At 35.8% G+C, this 22913-nt stretch overlaps 1 protein-coding gene across 1 annotated transcript; it reads left to right on the forward strand.

Annotated features, from left to right (window-relative positions):
* The first annotated feature begins 579 nt into the window (after positions 1 to 579).
* LOC131623693 (translocase of chloroplast 34) lies at positions 580 to 5379 on the forward strand. The gene is made up of 8 exons (XM_058894708.1): positions 580 to 737; positions 977 to 1090; positions 1702 to 1809; positions 1922 to 2046; positions 2178 to 2439; positions 4616 to 4684; positions 4780 to 4941; positions 5055 to 5379. The coding sequence occupies exons 2-8, from the start codon at positions 986 to 988 to the stop codon at positions 5163 to 5165; spliced, it is 942 nt and encodes a 313-aa protein (XP_058750691.1). The 5' UTR covers positions 580 to 737; positions 977 to 985; the 3' UTR covers positions 5166 to 5379.
* The last annotated feature ends 17534 nt before the right edge of the window (positions 5380 to 22913 follow it).

The following is a 22913-nucleotide window of genomic DNA, read 5'->3' on the forward strand; positions in this document are numbered from 1 at the left end:
CGTAACTCGTATTGAGACGGGTTTATTTTTTCAAAATGAAGCTAAAAGAGATATCTAACTTTTGGAAAAATCGCGTGTACGATGGGAAGTATCGCGTGCATATGAGGCTAGTTCTTCAAGGATTATCTTATGCAGTCTATTTCTTATTAATCGATATTGTGATTTATTCATTATGAGTAGCTAATTCTCTAATATGAAAGATTTTGTAGGATGAACCTATTTCTTAGATATTGTTGGGACATATGTTTGATTTGTTCATGACTTTCTTAAGTTTACTTCAATCTATTAGTCCTTCAAACACGCGATCTGATAGAGATCAACAATTTGAAAAATTAGATCCGTTAAATTTTTAATTTGACATTGTAACTCTCTTATTTTTTGAAATCATAATTAAATTTTTTTTAAAACTACATAATTAAATAAAATAATCCTTTATAACCAAAAAAAATTCTTTTGAAATCATAATTCAATACTCCTCAACAACATAAATATTTTAGAGACTACAAACAAAATTTAAGATTATAAGATAAAAAAACACATTCAACCAAACAAATAACACTCCTTTTAAAAAAAAAAAAGTTAATAGTAATTAATATTTAAAGGACCAAGGCAATAGCTGAAGACGAAGAAGACCGCTATCATCATATCGAAACAGCACACTAGTTGGATAAGGAGAGGCTTAAGGGCGGTTCTTCCTATCGTCGCTCCTCCCTACCACAACCCCTCTCTCCCTTCCGGTATTCATCAACCATTCTCTTTCTTCATTTTCGCTTCTTATTTTCCCCCAATTTTATCGTCAATTTTCTCCCACTCTTCTTTTCCAGCATTTCACTTTGTCTAAACCAGTATTGTTAATTGTTAGTATTTGTATTTGTTAATTCATGTTCATATTTCTGTTTTCTAATTGTGTTAGGTTTCAGTTGAATTGAATTGAATTTTCACTAATAAATGTTTGTGTTGGTGGAATTGTTATTAGTGGAACGTTATGGCTTCTCAACAACAAACTGTTCGTGAGTGGTCAGGAATCAATACATTCGCTCCTGCTACACAGACTAAGTTGCTTGAACTCTTGGGACAACTTAAACAAGAGGTTTTTTCTTCCCTTTATCCTTGAATTATTACAGTTTTTCATGCTTCTTAGTTTTGTTCTAGGGTTTAAGGAATGGTCCGCAACCGTAATTATGGCCGTGGTGTCGAGGTTTTTAATGTCTCTGAGACTGTGACTTCTATCAATTATAGTTACATCATTTGAATTATTGCATTTGTAAAAGTTTTCATGTTTGGTTCTATTTAAGGTTTTAAGAAATGAATAATTATGGTTCTGATGTTAGGGTTTTTTAGGTCTCTGTGAGACTGGTGGCGATTCGATCGCACTGGCTGCAATTTTTCATAATACAAATTATAATAAAGGTTTTAAGAAATGATCCACAATTGTAATTATGGCTGCGATTTTAGGGTTTTTAATGTCTCTGAAAGATTCCGACAAAAATGGCATAAGCATTTCTTACTGTAATTTTCAATAATTCCAACTATTGCATCACACAACTGATATAATGCCAACTATTGCATCACACAACTATGATTTAAAAACTTGGGCAGCTGGGATTGTTTTACTTTTACTATTGCCTATATGTTTTTGGCGTGAATTGACTTCGTTTTTGTTACCCCTTTGGGAATTTGTGTTTGTTACTTTTGGTATAGGATGTGAACTCCTTGACTATACTTGTGATGGGAAAAGGTGGCGTTGGGAAGTCTTCAACTGTGAACTCCATCATTGGGGAAAGGGTGGTTTCAATTAGTCCTTTTCAGGTACGTGATGATACTTTCCTATGATGGTTTGTAGGGTGGTGGTTTTTAAGTTGATATTCTTTTGTTTGGTTATGTGTTGTTAAAAAGTTTGTTTTTTTTTTAATCTTGAAAGTCTGAAGGGCCAAGACCTGTTATGGTGTCACGATCAAGGGCAGGTTTTACACTGAACATTATCGATACTCCTGGTCTTATTGAAGGGGGATACATCAATGATATGGCACTTAATATAATAAAAAGGTATGCTTTTAAGTCTGGCACGGAATAGTCCACCTCTAAAACATGTTTTTGGTGTTTTGTTTTTGAAAAAATAACAGAAACTGATATAGTTTTGTTCTCTTTACCCTTTTCTTTTGTTTGGGTTTGAGTAGTTTCCTTCTGGACAAGACCATAGATGTTCTGCTTTACGTGGACCGCTTAGATGCGTATCGAGTAGACAACTTGGATAAGTTAGTCGCCAAAGCAATAACTGACAGTTTTGGCAAAGGAATATGGAAGAAGGCTATAGTAGCACTCACACATGCCCAATTCTCTCCTCCAGATGGATTGCCTTATGATGAATTCTTCTCAAAAAGATCCGAGGCTCTCTTGCAAGTTGTAAGATCAGGTGCCTCCTTAAAGAAGGATGCTCAGGTATTTGTCTATCTAATATCAACCCTATCCTTAAATACATTTCAGGGTAAAAAGGTTAAATTGTAAAGGCATTGGAAATTGAAATATTTAGATTTTAGCTCCTGGATCTATGATCCTTGAATAGAAAACAACCGTTCTAGTGGATTCTCACTCTTGTAGGGATCTGTTTTCTTTCGTTTGTGATGACCAATATAGTTATATCCGTTACTCCATTTAGGACACTTGGCTAATTTGTGCAATACAACTAACATGGAACAGGGAGTTTTGAAACCCACACCAGTTTATCAGTCTGGACCTGGTTAACCATGAATTGGCAGTCTAGATTATATGATTGAACTAAGGCTTTGTTTGGATTGATGGAACCGGATGGAGCGGAGCGGAATGGGATGGAATAAAATGATATTCCATTGTTTGGATAATTTAAAAACGGATGGAACGGAGCGGAATAGAGTGGTATGGATTCCATTCCATTCCATCACTTACCATCATTTTTCTTACCCTCCGATTTGGGCGGAATGAACAACTTATCTTGTTCCGTCCTAAAATTTCCAAACAATGGAATGGTATCTTCGTTCCGCTCCGTTCCACTCCGCTCCATCTCACTCCACTCCGCTCCATTCCGCTCCGTTGATTTTATGCAGTGTTGTCAAATATCGGTTATATCGCCGATATACCGGTTTTTCATATCGGAATTTGCCTATCCGATACGAGATCCGATATTCCGTTTCAACTTTGCCACGCTCCGCATATCGGCCGTTTTCCGGTATACCGATTTTGAATTTCTTATCAGAATTTATATTTTTCTGATCATTTTTTTAATAAGTTATATTAAATAATAATTGAAATATTGAATTTGAAGAGGTGGAAGGTAAAAGTAGGAGGTGAAGAGGTGGACAGTAATAGGTGGACAGTAATAATTAGTAAGTAGGCTGTGAAGAGGTGCACAGTAATCAAGTGCAAATTTGAAGAGGTGAAGTAATAATAAAGTGGAGAGCAGTATGGATATTAACATAATCTTGGTAGTCTCGAGAAAATAGAAGTGAATGTGAAGAGGTAATATTAGTTGGTGTGATTATATATAGGACTTATAGGAGTCATAGTGCCTCCATCATCATAAACAGGATTATGTTGGAGAATAATTAGATTGGGGAATAATTAGACCTTTATCACTAGTTATGCTTAGAAGAACTATTAGTTATTACTTATTTTAAAGTTTGAACTATTTAATTTTAAGTTTTAAGGCATTTTGATTTTGAAGTTTGAACTATTTGGTTGGTAGAACTTGACATTTTCAGTTTAATCTTAAGTAAACTTTTTTAAAAATTGTTTATATTATTAGCTTTTATATGTGTTTCATGTTTTATTTTATATATAATTATTTATTTTAATCGCCTTTGTGATTTCCGCTATTTGCCCGTTACGATATCCGATATTTCTCATATCGGGTTTTCGGTGATCCGATATTTTCCGCGATCCGATATTAACAACACTGATTTTATGATATCCAAACATAGCCTAAAACAATTTTGTTTCGTACTAAGAATAAACAAAGGTTCATACCTTAGCTGGTGCATTGGTGCCAAAGCCTTTTTTTTAACATTATAGCTCAAGCTTTAATCTGTGGAATATCCCCTTTTGAAATTCAAAAGTTATTTTAAAATATCCCCTTTTGAAATTCAAAAATTATTTTAAAAACCTGCAATTTTAAGAATTTTGAACCCTGGGCATATATTCATAAAAACATGATGGACTCCTATCACTTTATGGATTTGTATTCTATTGTATGTAATCCATATCATCTATTCCAGTTACTAGTTTAAATTTATTATTGAGTTATTGTACATGACATGAATCAATTCAATGATGGTAGAAAGAAATATCATTTAATATTTTCCTTCTAATTTCACTTATATATTCATAACAAATTATTTTTTCTTACTTTGAGAAGTCGAAAGAATGTTGGGATAACATCTATAGTTGGTGTAAGAAAGATCCCGAGATTAACGAATTGGATAGAATAGTCTTTGATAAAAAGTAGAATTCTATCCGGGTTGTCTCCTTTTCTTTTGTTTAATTAATCTCATGTCAATATAGATGATTATTTTGTTGCTTTTCACAAACACAAACACTAATTAATAATTTTCATGCTTGTGTATTCTGTTTCTCTTAACCCTAGGCTTCTGAGATTCCTGTTGTTTTGATCGAGAATAGCGGGAGATGCAACAAAAATGACAGTGATGAAAAGGTTAGAGATTTGCATCATGGCATTTCCTTGTATCCCTTTTAGCCCATATATATCTTGCTTAAAATCTGATTGAGAAAATGTATGCATGGTGACAGGTTCTTCCAAATGGGATTGCTTGGATTCCTCATCTAGTCCAAACAATCACTGAAGTTGCATTGAACAAAAGTGAATCTATTTTTGTTGACAAAAAATTGATTGATGGACCGAATCCAAATCAGAGAGGAAAATTATGGATTCCTCTCTTATTTGCTCTACAAGTAAGCTTTTGAACTTCGGCGTATATCCATTTTCTCGTTATTATTATATTTATTTATTGTAAACGACAGGAGGTTTCTTCTCCACTTGTTCATTTTATTCTTTTTGCCTGCAGTACTTCTTTCTCATGAAGCCAATAGAAGGACTAATCAGGAACGACCTTGCTAATGAAAAAAAACCAGCATGGGAGACCCGTGATACGGGTGCAGGTGTTCGGAAGTATTAGCTCCAATTGCTGACACATCTTTCCTTTGTGTGTATCTGTTCTATTATCGGATTTAGTTGTTTTCATGCGATTCAGTTTGAGGCATAGGAATTTGTTTGGAATTTTGAGATTGATTTGTGTTGTGAGAAGTTGTTGCGTATGCTTTTGCATAGTTCAGTTTAATAGAATTTGATGTAGCCACTACCATTTATTTAATGCTTTAACAATTTCTGTAGCTTCATAAATTCTTCAATATCACGAAATATTGATGACTATTGATGAGCATAACTTGTGTATGATTTTATATGATAAGGCATGAATACAATGAATACAATCATTGAGAAACAAGTGAGGTGGATAAGTTCCACGTTGTTTAGAAAAATGGAGATCAGGCATTTTATAAATGAGAGGAACTCATATACCCACTACTTTAAAGTTTTGGATGAATATGTGGTGTCTCTTTTGTGTTTTGCTCTTGATCAAATGTGAATGTTCCTCATGACCCAACAATGTTTCATTAGTAGGAATGATTATAAACATTATCTTCTATATAGTAGTATTCACTACACCCATCTAGTGATCACTAATCCCATGGAAACTCAAATTGTGTAAACCTCTTCATCAGAAAGGCACACTCCAATTCAAGTAAAAATGTGTCTAAATTTTAATCTCTAGACTCACTTCTAGAACAATATCGTCGGGTATGTTTTGGTTGTGTTAAATATATGAGTGAATTCGGATTTTAAAATCTAAAGACACTTTTGGACATAATTTTACACATTCCATAGGTCTTTATTTCAGAACATTGGGGTGGATCTAGAGTTCAAAAACTCATATATTGTCTTTTGCACTATTTGGCTATTGAAATTCGAAAGCACAAATTAATACAATAAATCTCTTTATCTGACACACTCCAATTCAAGTAAAAATGTGTTTGATTTTTATCTTTGGACTCACTCATGTATATTTAACACCCATGTTCCTTCTCTGCCTCCTATACTTTATTGCATGTCGTGCCTCTGCTAAGATTGCTTGTAGAGTGACCCTCTCAAGAGTGTCTTCCTGAAAATCTCCTCTAGTTATGACTTCTTTTCCAACAATAACAATACAGTAACATGTTATCAGTACATCCACGACATGATCTGCCCTTGCATGTTCCTTTTTTAGTAACTCTTGGTGAGATGGCCTAGGGGAATCCTCTTCTAGCTTTGGTGTCATGTAAGGATAGAATATTATAAAATCATTGAATGTAACTGTATAATGTAATCCATGGACGAGGAAATGGAAGACTGCGAACATTCTCTAGCACTAGATGCTCACGGTAGTATGCAAATATCACATCAACATCTTTGCAGAGGCCAGTGACAAACTAAGAGGTTCCTAGGTATATCCTACAAATACCTAAACTACTGCAGTACTCGCTCAGGTAGATTCGGAGACAAAAGTCGAGACCCACAAATCAGTCATCCAGAGTATTAAGATATCATCTCCAACAACTACGGTGTTCATTTCACGGGTGTGAAACCGGTATCATTCGTCTGGATGCAGTCAAGAGCATGATCTACTACTCTGTCGCCGAATTATATTTGAGTGGGATAATCGAGCACGCTCGTGGAAAATCTTAAGAGTTTACGTCAATACACTCACACCTGGTGATACTTGGTGGTTCAGATGAAATATTTGTAAGCGAGTAGCACAAGTATTGTGAAATTATTAGAAAGGATGTAAATAAATTACTCGAAATAGAAAATTGCTTCATGTTGTTTGTCTCGTCTTCCATAAACTACCTTAAGCTAACTTGGAGTAGAGGTACACCAAACAAGATGTTCCAGAGTTATACTTGTGAAATCCTCTCCAAGTTCGTGAAGTATGTCTCTAATGTACGTACTTTATGAAAGACAACTTGTGCCTCATCACCCACAACATCTACGATCAAATTCACGTGGTTAATATAATTTTTAGATAGGAATGATAATCTAACATGACATCATCTGATGTCTATTGTCTCCCTTTGGGTTTTACCTGGATCAATCCATACTTCTATCCTCATCAGGTTAAACGGTTCAATTAGTATAAAATAAATGTCCAAAAGAGTAAAAGTTATATTCTACCTCTCCCTCCCACACGTGAACTCCAACATGATGTGCATATAAAGAAAGTAGCAAAGTGTCTTTGGGATCTCTCGGAAAACTAGCAGGTCCGTTAACATTAGGTTCAACTACAGTAAGTGGATCATGTGCATGCACATCAACATGAAAGGGAGCTGCAGGTGCTTCATCATGAGTTGTAGATACATGACTCCAGGAAGACGATCCTTTTGCAGTATGTGATTGTCATACCCCAAAATTTGCCCACACTTTTCAGAAATTTAAAACTATTTCAAAAATTGGATTTTTATAAAATATCGGGTTCATTTACATTGACATTCTGAATTTTATAAATATTCGATTTAAAGTCTATTTTAAAATATAATAGTCTACTCTTAAATTATTATATTTTAATAAATAGCAAAATCCTTACCAATTGTGCTATATTACTTATTCGAAATAAAAAGCCAATTAAAAATATATTAAGCATCGGTAAGCATTTATTCAATTCAACACTAGAACAAGCATTTTCCTCATTTCAATCATCAATTGAACAAAATGGTTGTTCTTGCTGCATCCATTGTCGGTAAATCTGGTAAAGTGCTAGTTTCTAGACAGTTTGTGGATATGTCTCGTATAAGAATTGAGGGACTTCTAGCAGCATTTCCCAAGTTAATCGGCACCGGGAAACAACACACATATTTTGAGACTGAGAATGTGCGCTATGTTTACCAGCCAATAGAAGCTCTATACCTGCTTCTTGTAACAAACAATATGAGCTAAGCAAGTTAAGAGCCCGTAGATAACTACGGATGAAAAGGGTGCTTGCACCTTCCCTTTTCATAACTTACCCCCCGAGCCCGTTTCTTTTCAAAAAGGTCTTTTTCTGTACTTTTTACCTTTCCTAACATTGGACAAAATAAAAGTCGGTGGCGACTCTTGCTCACCGCAACATTGTTGCATATATAAAAATAAAAGTCAGTTCACCGAGTTACAGTGATGATTCTCTAACCGCGTGTCGCGAGAGTGTAGATTTTTCCCTGACATTAAAACATGTTAGGCCACTCGACCATAATGGTATGTTCGTCAACCATTTTTTTAATAATCAAACAAGAAAAGGCATATCAAAATCCAAGCGGAAACAATGTATCAGCAAACAAAATAAAAAATAAAATGAAAAACAGAAAAAATTCAGATTTTGTTATTTATGTTCGTATTTAAAAATCCAGATTAAAACTCCCTAGAGTAAAATGCGTTCATGCACATACCATAACCCTAAAATTTCTCAAATTCACACCTAATCTTATTAAGAACAAACAAATTGTACATTTCTACTGAACGCATCATGATATAGCATAAATATAACATATTAAGGAATTACTTGCATCATAAATTAAAAAAATGAATAACTTACAAAATGTGTGATATGTTTGTGTTTAACTTGAATGAGGAGGAGTAGAAGTTGATGAAGATCCTATGTTTGAACGTACATTGTAACACCCCATATTTTCTAATTTTAATTTAATCAGAAATTATATTATTATTTGGAATTATTTAATATTTTGTTGAATTAATTGAAGGAATTATGGAGTATTGACTTTGGGCCAAGTGTGGTATTTAGTAATGAAGGGGGTGTTAAGTGTTTAGCCCATTACTAAATTATGTTATGTTTTCATAAAACAAGGAAATAAGAGGAAATTGGAAAATGGAGGAGGAAAACCTAAGAGGGAGAGAAGGAGAACTCATGGACAAAGCTATTTTCGTATTCATCGTGCAACTCTCACAAAATGAGTCATAACTTTCTGCTCGTAGCTCCAAATCAGGTAATTTTTGAAGATTCGGATTCTACACAAAATTTCTTTCGATTTGATATATTAATTCGTGTCAGGGAAGTTCTTGATGAGGGAGATAAGCGAGTTTGAAGATCGGAGATTCTTGCTGAATTTGGAGAAAAAGGGCTTACGGAGAAAAAGGGCTTACGGGTTTGATGGAGAAGATGGGGAAAAGTCCAGATTCTTGGCTAAGGTAAGGGGGGACTCTTCCATTTATCTTCTATTATGGGATGATAGATAGTAGGATGGATTGAACATGTTGTTTGTATCAATTGAGTTATGTTTTAGGTTGAAGAATGTTAGGTTTTGGGAAATTGGTTAACATTGTTTGTATTGATTATGTATGGTGGTAATTGAAGGTTTGAAATGTGTTATAAATGTGTCAATTTGTGTTTGTTGTTGCTGTTTGATGTTATAATACGTTCTGGTGCGAATTGGTATGAATTCAGATTGATGCAATGCTGTAAAAATAGAGTTTTTGGGGTTTCAGGTACGAATAACCGGTTACCTGGGGGGTGGTAACCGATTACTTGAGGTTACGTCACTGAAAATAGCCTATTCGCTGTGAAGTAACCGGTTACTTGGTTTGTGATAACCAGTTACCACTGTTAAAAATTGTGTTCTTTGGTTCTGCTGGGAGGCAGTAACCGGTTACTGGTTTTGAAGTAACCGGTTACCGCTGTTACGAACAGACTTCTTGGTTACTCCGTCAAGTAGTAACCGGTTACTTGAATTGTGGTAACCGGTTACCACTGATGGCTTTTGAAAAATTAATTATTTTCTAAAATCCGTATCTTTCAAACCGTAAATCAGATTTTGGTGCCATTTTGAGCATGACGAAGCTAATTAAATGATTTATACAATAAAATGGTGTTTTGAGTCGTGACTCGATTTTATTTTAAAACACTCAATTTTATTTGGTTGTGATAATTTATGCGTACAGGTACAGTGGTGAATGTTTGATCTGTTATGATGCCGTGGTTGTAACTGATGGTCGATATACATATATTGGTTGATGTGAAATATGTGATTGTTATGGTTAAGGATAGCATAAACTGTGTGTGGCTATTCATTATTGTGTTGGTGGATGATTATGACATTCGGTTGATTATTGTTGATGATTAGCATGTTATATGTGATGCATGCATTCATAATCATTATGTTGGCTGATCCTTAACGATGGTGGATCAGTGGTAGCTAATTCCCATTGTGTGGAATTAGTGAGTGGGTGTACCTGTATCCTTGATGATGGTGGATCGGTGAGATGGGTTATCCCATGTTTGGTACCACATGCATATAGTTGCATTGCATTAGGCTACTTGTGTTAGTATAACATGAATAGAAGATTGTCCAATGTTATAATACGTGTTGATTGTGTATTTGTTGTGACTAATTGTGTTGTTGTGAATCTGATCGTAATTGTAATTGGGTGAATAATATATGATTGATATTTTATTATCTATATCTTATAACATTGGTTAAATGTGAATGAGACTCATCCTTACTGTTGTTATTTTTCAAATTGATAGATAACTTTTGTGCTTGGTGAGGATTAGCTCGTCGAGTAATCCATTTGAGTCAGTTGGATCCGTGTCATGCTTTGGTCATGTAACACTGGGGGGAACGCTAGTATAGAGTTTTGATTTTAACTCTATCTGTTTGTTTTTGGATGTATTTTGTGGGATATTGTATAGATGATGTTATGCCTATCCGTTGGAAAATGTCCCGCTGTGTAGAAACATGATTATGATAATTTGATGATTTGTTCCTAAGTGTAGCATGACAATTGACTTATGATAAATTAATTTATTTTAATTGTGGCACCCTTGTTTTTATGTTTTACTCTGATTTTTTTTATAATTTTCGTGGGGTTTAGAAGGGTGTTACATACATGAGTAAAACTTGAGAGAAAATTTGAAACAATGTGAAAGATGAGAGCTCTACTTCTGCTAGTTTTCTTTTGTTTCAAATGGAAGGAAAAGAAGAGGGAAAGGCAGGGCTGGAGTACTTAAATGAAAGCGTTCGAATTTTGAAATTCTTAAGTTGAATTTTTTATTTTCAAATCTGGACATTGTTAGAACAAGATTTGTTCTGATCAATTATCTTAGTTTTGATGATAACAATAATATGAATTTTGCTTAAGATAATATGGTACTCTAATCCAATGCAATTTCCTTTTCAGGAAATATATAAAGAGTACGCATAATTCAGCGCTCAGAAGCTTTGTCTCAAAGGGTTCAGCATGCAACATCAGAACATGGTCTGGCAAGACATCAGAAGATGGTCGAAGCAGAATCAGAACATGGGTCTATGGAAGCATCAGAAGAACATGAGATCAGAAGCACTGAAGTTCTGATGGTATCACGCTCAGAAGCACTTCAAGGTCAGAAGATCAGAAGATGCTTTGCACCAAGCTGTTTGACTCTGATGATATTCAAACGTTGTATTCACAAACATCAGATCAGAAGGAAGTACAAGTGGCAAGCTACGCTGACTGACAAAAGGAACGTTAAAAGCTATAATAGGCAACGTCAGTAGACACAGCGTGAACAAGGCTCGAGGTAGTTGACAAAAGCGTATAACATTAAATGCGATGCTGTACGGAACACGCAAAGCATTAAATGCACTCAACGGTCATCTTCTCCAACGCCTATAAATATGAAGTTCTGATGAGAAGCAAGGTTAACGATTCTGAACAAAAACAACTCATATTAACTTGCTGAAACTCTGTTCTATTCAAAGCTCAGAATCTTCATCTTCATCAAAGCTCACTACATTGCTGTTGTAATATATTAGTGAGATTAAGCTTAAACGTTAAGAGAAATATCACAGTTTGTGATTATAGCTTTTAAGAAGCAATTGTAATACTCTTAGAATTGATTACATTAAGTTGTAAGGAACTAGAGTGATCGTGTGGATCAGAATACTCTAGGAAGTCTTAGAGGTTATCTAAGCAGGTTGTAACTAGAGTGATCGTGTGGATCAGAATACTCTAGAAAAGTCTTAGAGGGTATCTAAGCAGTTGTTCCTGGAGTGATCAGTGTGTGATCAGAAGACTCTGGAAGACTTAGTTGCTGACTAAGTGGAGAACCATTGTAATCCGTGCGATTAGTGGATTAAATCCTCAGTTGAGGTAAATCATCTCTGCGGGGGTGGACTGGAGTAGTTTAGTTAACAATGAACCAGGATAAAAATAACTGTGCAATTTATTTTTATCTGTCAAGTTTTTTAAAGCTACACTTATTCAAACCCCCCCTTTCTAAGTGTTTTTCTATCCTTCAATTGGCATCAGAGCGCCGGTTCTAAGGTGCAAGCACTTAACCGTGTTTAGAAAAGATTCAGGAAGAGAAAAACGCTTCAGTAAAAGATGGCTGATGAAACTGCAAAGTCTACACCTGCATCTACATCTGGCTCTGCTGAGCAACACAACGGTAACAATGGTTATACTAGACCGCCGGTATTTGATGGTGAAAACTTTGAATACTGGAAAGATAAACTGGAAAGTTACTTTCTTGGTCTAGATGGTGATCTATGGGATCTTCTGATGGATGGTTACAAACATCCAGTAAATGCCAGTGGCGTAAAGCTGACAAGGCAAGAAATGAGTGATGATCAGAAGAAGCTTTTCAGGAATCATCATAAATGCAGAACTGTTTTGCTAAATGCTATCTCTCATGCTGAGTATGAGAAGATATCTAACAGGGAAACGGCCTATGACATATATGAGTCCTTGAAAATGACTCATGAAGGAAATGCTCAAGTCAAGGAGACTAAAGCTCTCGCTTTAATCCAGAAGTATGAAGCCTTCAAGATGGAGGATGATGAAGACATTGAAAAGATGTTTTCAAGATTTCAAACTCTTACTGCTGGATTGAGAGTTCTTGACAAGGGATACACCAAGGCTGATCATGTAAAGAAGATCATCAGAAGCTTACCCAGAAGATGGGGTCCTATGGTGACTGCATTCAAGATTGCAAAGAATCTGAATGAAGTTTCTCTGGAAGAGCTTATCAGTGCCTTGAGAAGTCATGAAATAGAGCTGGACGCAAATGAGCCTCAAAAGAAAGGTAAGTCAATTTCATTAAAATCCAATATCAAGAAATGCACTAACGCTTTTCAGGCTAGAGAAGAAGATCCTGAAGAATCAGAATCTGAAGAAGAAGATGAACTGTCCTTGATCTCCAGAAGGCTAAATCAACTCTGGAAGAACAAGCAAAGGAAGTTCAGAGGCGTCAGAAGTTCAAAGAAATTTGAACGTGGAGAATCTTCTGATGACAGAAGATTTGACAAGAAGAAGGTCATGTGCTATGAATGCAATGAGCCTGGACACTTCAAGAATGAATGTCCAAAACTTCAGAAGGAAAATCCCAAGAAGAAGTTCCATAAGAAGAAAGGTCTTATGGCAACCTGGGATGAGTCAGAAGATGATTCAGACTCTGAAGATGAGCAGGCTAACTGTGCGCTGATGGCGACAGAAGATGACGGATCAGAATCTACATCAGAATCAGATTCTGAAGAGGTATTTTCTGAACTTACTAGAGATGAGTTAGTTTCCGGTCTAACAGAACTTCTGGAATTCAAGTCTCAGATTAGTCTCAAATACAAAAAGCTGAAAAAGCTATTTGAATTTGAAACAAAGAAGCTTGAGTTGGAGAATTCTGAATTAAAAGAAAAACTTTTAAAATTATCCAATAATGTTGGATCTTCTTCTGATTCAGAAAAATCCACTCCTAGTCTAAACCATATTCTGAAAGAATATGATTTAAGTTTCAGGAAGTTCTTATCTAGAAGTATTGGCAGAAGTCAGCTAGCTTCTATGATATATGCTGTGTCTGGAAACAAAAGAGTTGGCATTGGTTTTGAGGGTGAAACCCCATACAAACTTGAACCTGTTGATGAAATGAAATTCACATACAAGCCATTGTATGATCAGTTCAAGTATGGCCACTCCCATGATATTAGGCACACTTCACATGCTCAAAGTTTTCACATAACACACACCAAAAAGCATGTGACACAACCTAGGAAATATCATGAAACTCACATTAAAAATTATCATGCTGTACCTCCTATTGCTTACAATGTTAAACCCAAGTTCAATCAGAACTTGAGAAAATCTAACAAGAAAGGACCCAAGAAAATTTGGGTACCTAAGGATAAGATTATTCCTATTGCAGATATCCTTGGCTGCAAAAAGGACAAAGCACAACATGTCATGGTACCTGGACTCTGGATGCTCACGACACATGACAGGAAGAAGGTCTATGTTCCAAGACCTGGTGCTTAAGTCTGGAGGAGAAGTCAAGTTTGGAGGAGATCAGAAGGGCAAGATAATTGGCTCTGGAACTATAAAGTCTGGTAACTCTCCTTCCATTTCTAATGTACTTCTTGTAGAAGGATTAACACATAACCTCTTATCTATCAGTCAATTGAGTGACAATGGTTATGATATAATCTTTAATCAAAAGTCTTGCAAAGCTGTAAATCAGAAGGATGGCTCAATCCTATTTACAGGCAAGAGGAAGAACAACATTTATAAGACAGATCTGCAAGATCTTATGAGTCAGAAGGTGACTTGTCTTATGTCTGTTTCTGAAGAGCAGTGGGTCTGGCACAGAAGATTAGGTCATGCTAGTTTGAGAAAGATTTCTCAGATTAACAAACTGGATCTTGTCAGAGGACTCCCTAATCTGAAATTCAAATCAGATGCTCTTTGTGAAGCATGTCAGAAGGGCAAGTTCTCCAAACCTGCATTCAAGTCCAAGAATGTTGTTTCTACCTCAAGGCCATTAGAACTCTTGCACATTGATCTGTTTGGCCCAGTCAAAACAGCATCTGTCAGAGGGAAGAAATATGGATTAGTCATCGTAGATGATTATAGCCGCTGGACGTGGGTAAAATTCTTGAAACACAAGGATGAGTCTCATTCAGTGTTCTTTGATTTCTGCATTCAGATTCAATCTGAAAAAGAGTGTAAAATCATAAAGGTCAGAAGTGATCATGGTGGTGAATTTGGGAACAGATCCTTTGAAGAATTCTTCAAAGAAAATGGTATTGCCCATGATTTCTCTTGTCCTAGAACTCCACAGCAAAATGGAGTTGTAGAACGAAAGAATAGGACTCTGCAAGAAATGGCCAGAACCATGATCAATGAAACCAATATGGCTAAGCATTTCTGGGCAGAAGCAATAAACACTGCATGCTATATTCAGAATAGAATCTCTATCAGACCTATTCTAAATAAGACTCCTTATGAATTGTGGAAGAATAAAAAGCCCAACATTTCATATTTCCATCCTTTTGGATGTGTATGCTTTATTCTGAACACTAAAGATCATCTTGGTAAGTTTGATTCCAAAGCACAAAAATGTTTCCTTCTTGGATATTCTGAACGCTCAAAAGGCTACAGAGTATACAATACTGAAACATTGATTGTGGAAGAATCAATCAATATCAGGTTTGATGATAAGCTTGGTTCTGAAAAACCAAAGCAGTTTGATAATTTTGCAGATTGTGATATTGATATATCAGAAGTTGTTGAGCCAAGAAGCAACGCATCAGAAGCAGAGCTTCTCAGAAGCAAAGAATCTGAAGATCAAGTATCAGCTTCTCTGGAGAATCTAAGCATTTCTGAAGAACCATCTGTCAGAAGATCATCCAGACTCATCTCTGGTCATTCAGAAGATGTCATTCTTGGAAAGAAGGATGATCTAATCAGAACAAGAGCATTCCTTAAGAACAATGCAGTCTGTCAATTAGGTCTTGTATCTTTGATCGAGCCAACTTCTGTTGATCATGCTCTAGAAGATCCAGACTGGATAATTGCTATGCAAGAAGAACTGAATCAGTTTACAAGGAATGATGTTTGGGATCTTGTTCCTAGACCAGATGGATTCAATATAATAGGTACAAAATGGGTCTTCAGAAACAAGCCCAGAATGAGAAGATGAGAAGTTCTTATGTATGGGTATCTTCTGAAATGAAATTTTTTTTAAGAAGTTCTGATTGAAATCAATTAGAATTGTGATTCAGTTATTACTAACGTTTCATTGTCTAAGTTGATTCATAATCTCTTTAAAAGCAAAACAGCTGTAACTGGCTATCCAGATGGTAAACACGTGTTCACTATTCCTGGACAAGCGTGCGTGCAGTTGAGGGGACGTCTACTTAGGTAACTGTGCAAATCACGTCTTTTGTCATTATTATCTCTCCTCACGTCACGTAACATTAAATGCTTTTCATCATTTACTCTCTTTCAGTTTTCTTTTTATATTCTTCAAACGTTTCTTTTCCCTCTTATATTTCTCTCACTTTGCATTCAGTTTCTTTTTCGTTCTCTCTCTTTACATTCATATCATAAACCCTAGCAGTTTCCAATATCTGCAACTTCATCATGAATCCATCGTCAAGCTCTGGGAATCAAGATAATGATCGGAAACAAAAGAGAAAGGCAACTGCTGAACCAGAAACCAAACCAAAAAGAGTAAGGATCACCTATGACCCTCTCAAAGTGAACCCGTTTGAAGCTATGATGTCTGGAAATTACTCTAGACGTATGTATCAACCCCTTGACGGTACCCCTCAATCACCTCCCTCTTCAAAGACCTCCACCACCTCTTCCTCCTCATTCATCCTCTCGGAACCACCTTCTTCACCATCTGATATCTCCTCTCCTTCAACCCATCCATCAGATATTTCTTCATCTCTCTCACACCCTTTTCCCACCAGAACACCTAATCCCTATAGTGTTGTTCTTCCCGACTCCAGGTTCACTGTCAGCCCTCCAACCCCTACCACTCAATCATATCTGGAGCTTTTACATTCTGATGTAAATGGCTGGTTGGAGATTCTGGGTGCTGCTCACCTTAACCATCTGGACGAGTATGCTACAAGCAACCTTTGGGATACCTTTCGTCAGGATTTTATGGTTAGGGCTACAGACACTCAGAGAAGGATCATGTGTGAAGCTCCTGGTATTCGTGATCTTCGGTTGGAAGCTGGTGAAAGCAGCTATCACCATCTCATCAGGAACAGAAGTGTTCTTGAGGAGAAGATACCTGCAGATGAGTTGGAAGAAGAAAATCTCTGCAGAGACATCGTGGTGTGGAAACCATGGTTTCCTGTGCTGACTGGAGATTTTCAGTGGTTGTTTAACTGGTTCAGAATGAACCCCTCTGACAAAGCACCTCACATGGTCTTTCCAGTAGTGGTTTATCCTGCTGAAGTTGCTGGTCCTACTCCTCCAACAAACCTAGCAGCTATTCTTCAAGCGTTGGAAGATGGAACTTCTGAGCTGCCTGAACCAGAATATGCTAAGGCTACTTCTGAGTCAGACTCAGATGAGGAAATGGAAGATGCACAAGCTGAAGATCTCCCAGAAGATCACCCTGCTGAGATTGCTGTCTCTTTTGGCAGAAATTCAGGTGCCTCTTCTTCTGGTGAAACCTCAGCTCTGATGGAGACCTTGGAAGCCCTTCATCAGAATCAAGCTATGCTGGCTTCTCGTTTGGACGCGCAAGAAGTAGCCAATGCTGAGTTTCGCTCCTTCATGGAAAGGCAAGCTACAAGCACTGACGGGATTCATGATGTTCTGGCGCGGATTTTGCGTAGGCTAGGATCTTAGTCCTTTGGTCTTTGTAGTTTTCTTTCCTTGTTGCATCTGTTTTCCTGCATTCCTCTCTTGTAATCTTTTTTGATTATAAATGAAAAGTTTCTTTGTTTTTTACATTCCAGTGATTTTTTTTGTCGTTTTATTCATCTGAATCTTTTGATATATTCTTTTTGATGTTATGACAAAAAGGGGGAGAAGATAAATGATAAATGATTTGATTAATCTATCAGTTGCTGGGTAAAGCTCCCACACATTTACTAACAAGAACTGCAAGTTCTATATGGTTTAAGTGTTTTGCAGGTATAAAGAAGTGAAGAGAATCTTCAAAGCAAACACAAGAAGCAAAACCATAAGAAGTGTTATTCTGTAAAAAAGAATAAGCTCATGGAAACTGAAGCAAGCTGAGTGCTGTCAAGCTTCAGAAATCAGAAGCAAGAAAGAAGAATGAATCAGAAGCACTGATAATAGAATTTGATCCATATTTGTCTATTTGATCTGACAAAATTCTATTTGCTCTGATACATTATTTTAGCCTATATGGCTCTGATACATATCATGTGTTCTAATATACATTTTATGTTCTGACTCGTTCATGCTGACTTTTGTCGTTTAGTTTTTGTTCTGTAACATTTCAGGATGTAGAGATGCTCTGATGATGCTCTGGTACATTCAACAATGTTCTGATACAAATCTAGCATGAAGTGATGTTGGTAGAAATTCAAAGCTCTGAAGCTATCCGAGGGAAGCAGAAATCAGAAGCTGTGAATGTTCTAAAGATCCAGAAAACTCAAGTTCTGAAGCTGTCCTAAATGGAAGCAGAAATCAGAAGCTGTGAATGTTCTGAAGATCAAAGAAATTCAAGTTCTGAAGCTGTCCTAAATGGAAGCAGAAATCAGAAGCTGTGAATGTTCTGAAGATCAAAGAAATTCAAGTTCTGAAGCTGTCCTAGATGGAAGCAGGAATCAGAAGCTGTGAGTGTTCTAGGGATCTAAAGAAATTCTAGTTCTGAAGCTGTCCAATGGAAGCAGAAGTCAGAAGCTATGGACTCTCTGAAGACAGAAGCTTATGTGATCGTCTCTACCGAAATAATCAGGGAAGTCTTTTATTAAAGTTCTTCGAGTATTTATTTCAGGGGGAGATTATTTATCTCAGGGGGAGATTGTTAATCTCAGGGGGAGACATATTCATATGCTTATGCTATAGCTGTGTAATTTGTCTTTTGCCGTCTGCTCTTTCTGATCGCAAATTCATATCATTTATATATGTTTTTGTCATCATCAAAAAGGGGGAGATTGTTAGAACAAGATTTGTTCTGATCAATTATCTTAGTTTTGATGATAACAATAATATGAATTTTGCTTAAGATAATATGGTACTCTAATCCAATGCAATTTCCTTTTCAGGAAATATATAAAGAGTACGCATAATTCAGCGCTCAGAAGCTTTGTCTCAAAGGGTTCAGCATGCAACATCAGAACATGGTCTGGCAAGACATCAGAAGATGGTCGAAGCAGAATCAGAACATGGGTCTATGGAAGCATCAGAAGAACATGAGATCAGAAGCACTGAAGTTCTGATGGTATCACGCTCAGAAGCACTTCAAGGTCAGAAGATCAGAAGATGCTTTGCACCAAGCTGTTTGACTCTGATGATATTCAAACGTTGTATTCACAAACATCAGATCAGAAGGAAGTACAAGTGGCAAGCTACGCTGACTGACAAAAGGAACGTTAAAAGCTATAATAGGCAACGTCAGTAGACACAACGTGAACAAGGCTCGAGGTAGTTGACAAAAGCGTATAACATTAAATGCGATGCTGTACGGAACACGCAAAGCATTAAATGCACTCAACGGTCATCTTCTCCAACGCCTATAAATATGAAGTTCTGATGAGAAGCAAGGTTAACGATTCTGAACAAAAACAACTCATATTAACTTGCTGAAACTCTGTTCTATTCAAAGCTCAGAATCTTCATCTTCATCAAAGCTCACTACATTGCTGTTGTAATATATTAGTGAGATTAAGCTTAAACGTTAAGAGAAATATCACAGTTTGTGATTATAGCTTTTAAGAAGCAATTGTAATACTCTTAGAATTGATTACATTAAGTTGTAAGGAACTAGAGTGATCGTGTGGATCAGAATACTCTAGGAAGTCTTAGAGGTTATCTAAGCAGGTTGTAACTAGAGTGATCGTGTGGATCAGAATACTCTAGAAAAGTCTTAGAGGGTATCTAAGCAGTTGTTTCTGGAGTGATCAGTGTGTGATCAGAAGACTCTGGAAGACTTAGTTGCTGACTAAGTGGAGAACCATTGTAATCCGTGCGATTAGTGGATTAAATCCTCAGTTGAGGTAAATCATCTCTGCGGGGGTGGACTGGAGTAGTTTAGTTAACAATGAACCAGGATAAAAATAACTGTGCAATTTATTTTTATCTGTCAAGTTTTTTAAAGCTACACTTATTCAAACCCCCCCTTTCTAAGTGTTTTTCTATCCTTCAGACATTTCTTTTACTTTAATATGGTTGTGGTTTTGAGGTTGAGTTTGTTGTGGTGTGTTAGGTTGCGTATGGATTCCAAAATATGTACATTTTTAATAGACAGTCATTGACTGCATAAATATAAGAAATCACCAGCATGTCATGTAATATAAATAATTTCAAAAAAAACTTAATACCTTTTTTCGTCCGTTATCTTTGACTTAAAGTTCAATTTGGTCCCTTAACTTTGCAAACTGAACCACTTTACTCCTTTCCATCCAAATATCAATAACATCAATTTTTGCTAATGTGACAAAGGACATGTAACTTTTAGCTTTTTTGACTTATTTAGCGATCAAAAACTCTGTCGCTAAAAGAGGTTTTATGAATTTTGAAATATTCTTCATCTTCTTCCTTAAAATCAATAACATTAACTTTGACCAAATTTTTTCTTTCAGTCTCCAATTATATAAGGGGTAATTTTTGTTCTGCTTGTGGGTTTTTGTCTCATGAATGTTTTGTATTGTTTTTTTATAGTAAACACCATTCCATTAAATGAAAAATCAATAGACATTACAAAGATCAAGAGACATGTGATATAAAACATACCCTATCCATAGTCTTGCAATATCTCTAAAAGTAACAATTACATAAACATAAAAGACATTAAGCATAATTTGATAACAAGCTAATAAGACACAACCAATCCATAAACAATCACATATCATCCATCCACTTTCTTAAAAACACCAATAGTGACAATATATGAATGTGAATCCATTGTCTTCTTTCCAAATCCAATTAAGGATGATTTCTTTGACTTGTATTTGCGCATTTCGACTACTTTGGTTTCGAGATTGTCCACTTTTATCGAATGTTCAAAGATTAATTGATGACTAGAGATAGTGTTGTTCCGAGAAACAAAACTCCTTGGAGGCTTTTTATCAAACACCTCGAATGCATACTTATATCCCAAAAGACAAAAATAAATAATAGACAACACTAAAAGAGAAAAAGATAGATATGATAGAGTTATATATTGCAACCTGTAGATGATCCATGGCAGCTTTAGGGAAGGGCTAAAAGTTGTCAACATCAAAGGTGTTGGAGCAGATTCAGTGAATAGAGGAACATCCACCATTGTTGATTTTGGGATGCTAAAAACAACCTTAATTTTGAGTGCAATATTGTGATAACCGGTCAGCTATATCTTTAGATCAAATCCAATTTTTCATGAAAGAAGTAAGCATATCGAGTTGGATTGCCATGTTGTTCGAGAAAAGATCAATTCAAAGTTAATTCATCTACTTCCCGTGTCACCAACTTCGCAATTGGCCGACATATTTATCAAACCCTTACACTCTCCATCCTTTCAATCTATATTGTCCAAGTTATTACTTTGTGATATTCACACTTCACCAAGTCCAACTTGAGGGAGGGTATTATCTATTATTTACTAATTACTAGTTGTCAATGTAATAGAATTAGTATTAGTTAATTCTGTCATTTGATTGGTTTAAATTCCATTTAATTGAATTAACATTAGTTAGCTCTCATAATTTTGAACTTGTATAAAAGATAGTACTCTGTAACAATTTTTGTCATGGTGAATAATACACAAAAAAAATTCAATTATGTTCTGCTATTGTTTCTTGAATATTAACAAGAAGCTTTGACATTTAATGAAATTAGGTCTGTGAAACCTTGATGTAATCTCTCTCTCTCTCTCTCTCTCTCTCTCTCTCTCTCTCTCTCTCTCTCTCTCTCTCTCTCTCTCTCTCTCTCTCTCTCTCTCTCTCTCTCTCTCTCTCCCTCTCTCTCTCTCTCTCTCTCTCTCTCTCTCTCTCTCTCTCTCTCTCAGTCTTCATTCCTAGCAATTATCACTGAGATTGAAAGCACTTTGTTCGTGTGGATTGAGTAGAGAAGTTGTTCTTCATTCAATGATCATGATCATTCATCCAAATCTACATCAAAGTTGTTAATTACCACAAGAGATAATAGTTCTATCATTGATCAAGCATCATTCGTGAGGATCAAATAAAAAGAAAATTTTGTTTTCAGCCACGTTTTGTATCGCATTTTCCTTCATTTTTTTAATATAAATTTATGCGTTAGTCAAGTAACTTTAAATCTAAATGGTCTGACTTGTTTAACAGGGAAAAATAGCGACAAGTTCTCAACATAGACTTCTAATTGTACGCCATACACATTCTACAAGCTCTATCTAAACTCTTATCAATCTTCAGAATCCCGCTATTCTTAGGAGTTTAAGTGTAATTGCTAGATGTGACACCAAGGCCTACAAGATACACAACTCCATTAAATTAAAAAATTTCCCAGCTTGTCTTGCAGGAAAGTTTCCGCCCTTCATCTTAGAGAGAAAAAATACTTCATTGAAGTCTTTTACCATAACACAAGGATTTGAAATATCTTGTCGAAGTGCAATCACGCTTAGTCAATTGAGAGCTAGCATAGATAGCAAAACAAAGCCACACACATTTAATATTGAACATTCTTGATGGATATATGATGACTACTTGAAAGTAAACATCTATCACATTAATATCATAAGCACAACTCATAATCTTTAACATATAGATGCCATTGGAATGATCATAAGCCTTAGAAAGTGTACACATACCAACAAAAAAACCCTTGACAAAAAGGAAAATGAGTTTCTAAAAGAAAAAAAAACAATATATTTAATTTAAATATTTATTAAAAAATAAAAAATTGAAAAGATTCCCCACAGCATTGG

The sequence above is a fragment of the Vicia villosa genome, unplaced genomic scaffold (assembly GCF_029867415.1).
Source record: "Vicia villosa cultivar HV-30 ecotype Madison, WI unplaced genomic scaffold, Vvil1.0 ctg.000077F_1_1, whole genome shotgun sequence".
Classification (NCBI taxonomy): Eukaryota; Viridiplantae; Streptophyta; class Magnoliopsida; order Fabales; family Fabaceae; genus Vicia; species Vicia villosa.

Excerpts from the sequence above, each read along its gene's own strand:
- LOC131623693 (XM_058894708.1), top strand. The coding sequence starts at position 986 with ATGGCTTCTCAACAACAAACTGTTCGTGAGTGGTCAGGAATCAATACA. Across the intron at positions 2,047-2,177 it reads GCACTTAATATAATAAAAAG|TTTCCTTCTGGACAAGACCA; the intron begins GTATGCTTTTAA and ends GGGTTTGAGTAG. Across the intron at positions 4,685-4,779 it reads AAAATGACAGTGATGAAAAG|GTTCTTCCAAATGGGATTGC; the intron begins GTTAGAGATTTG and ends GCATGGTGACAG.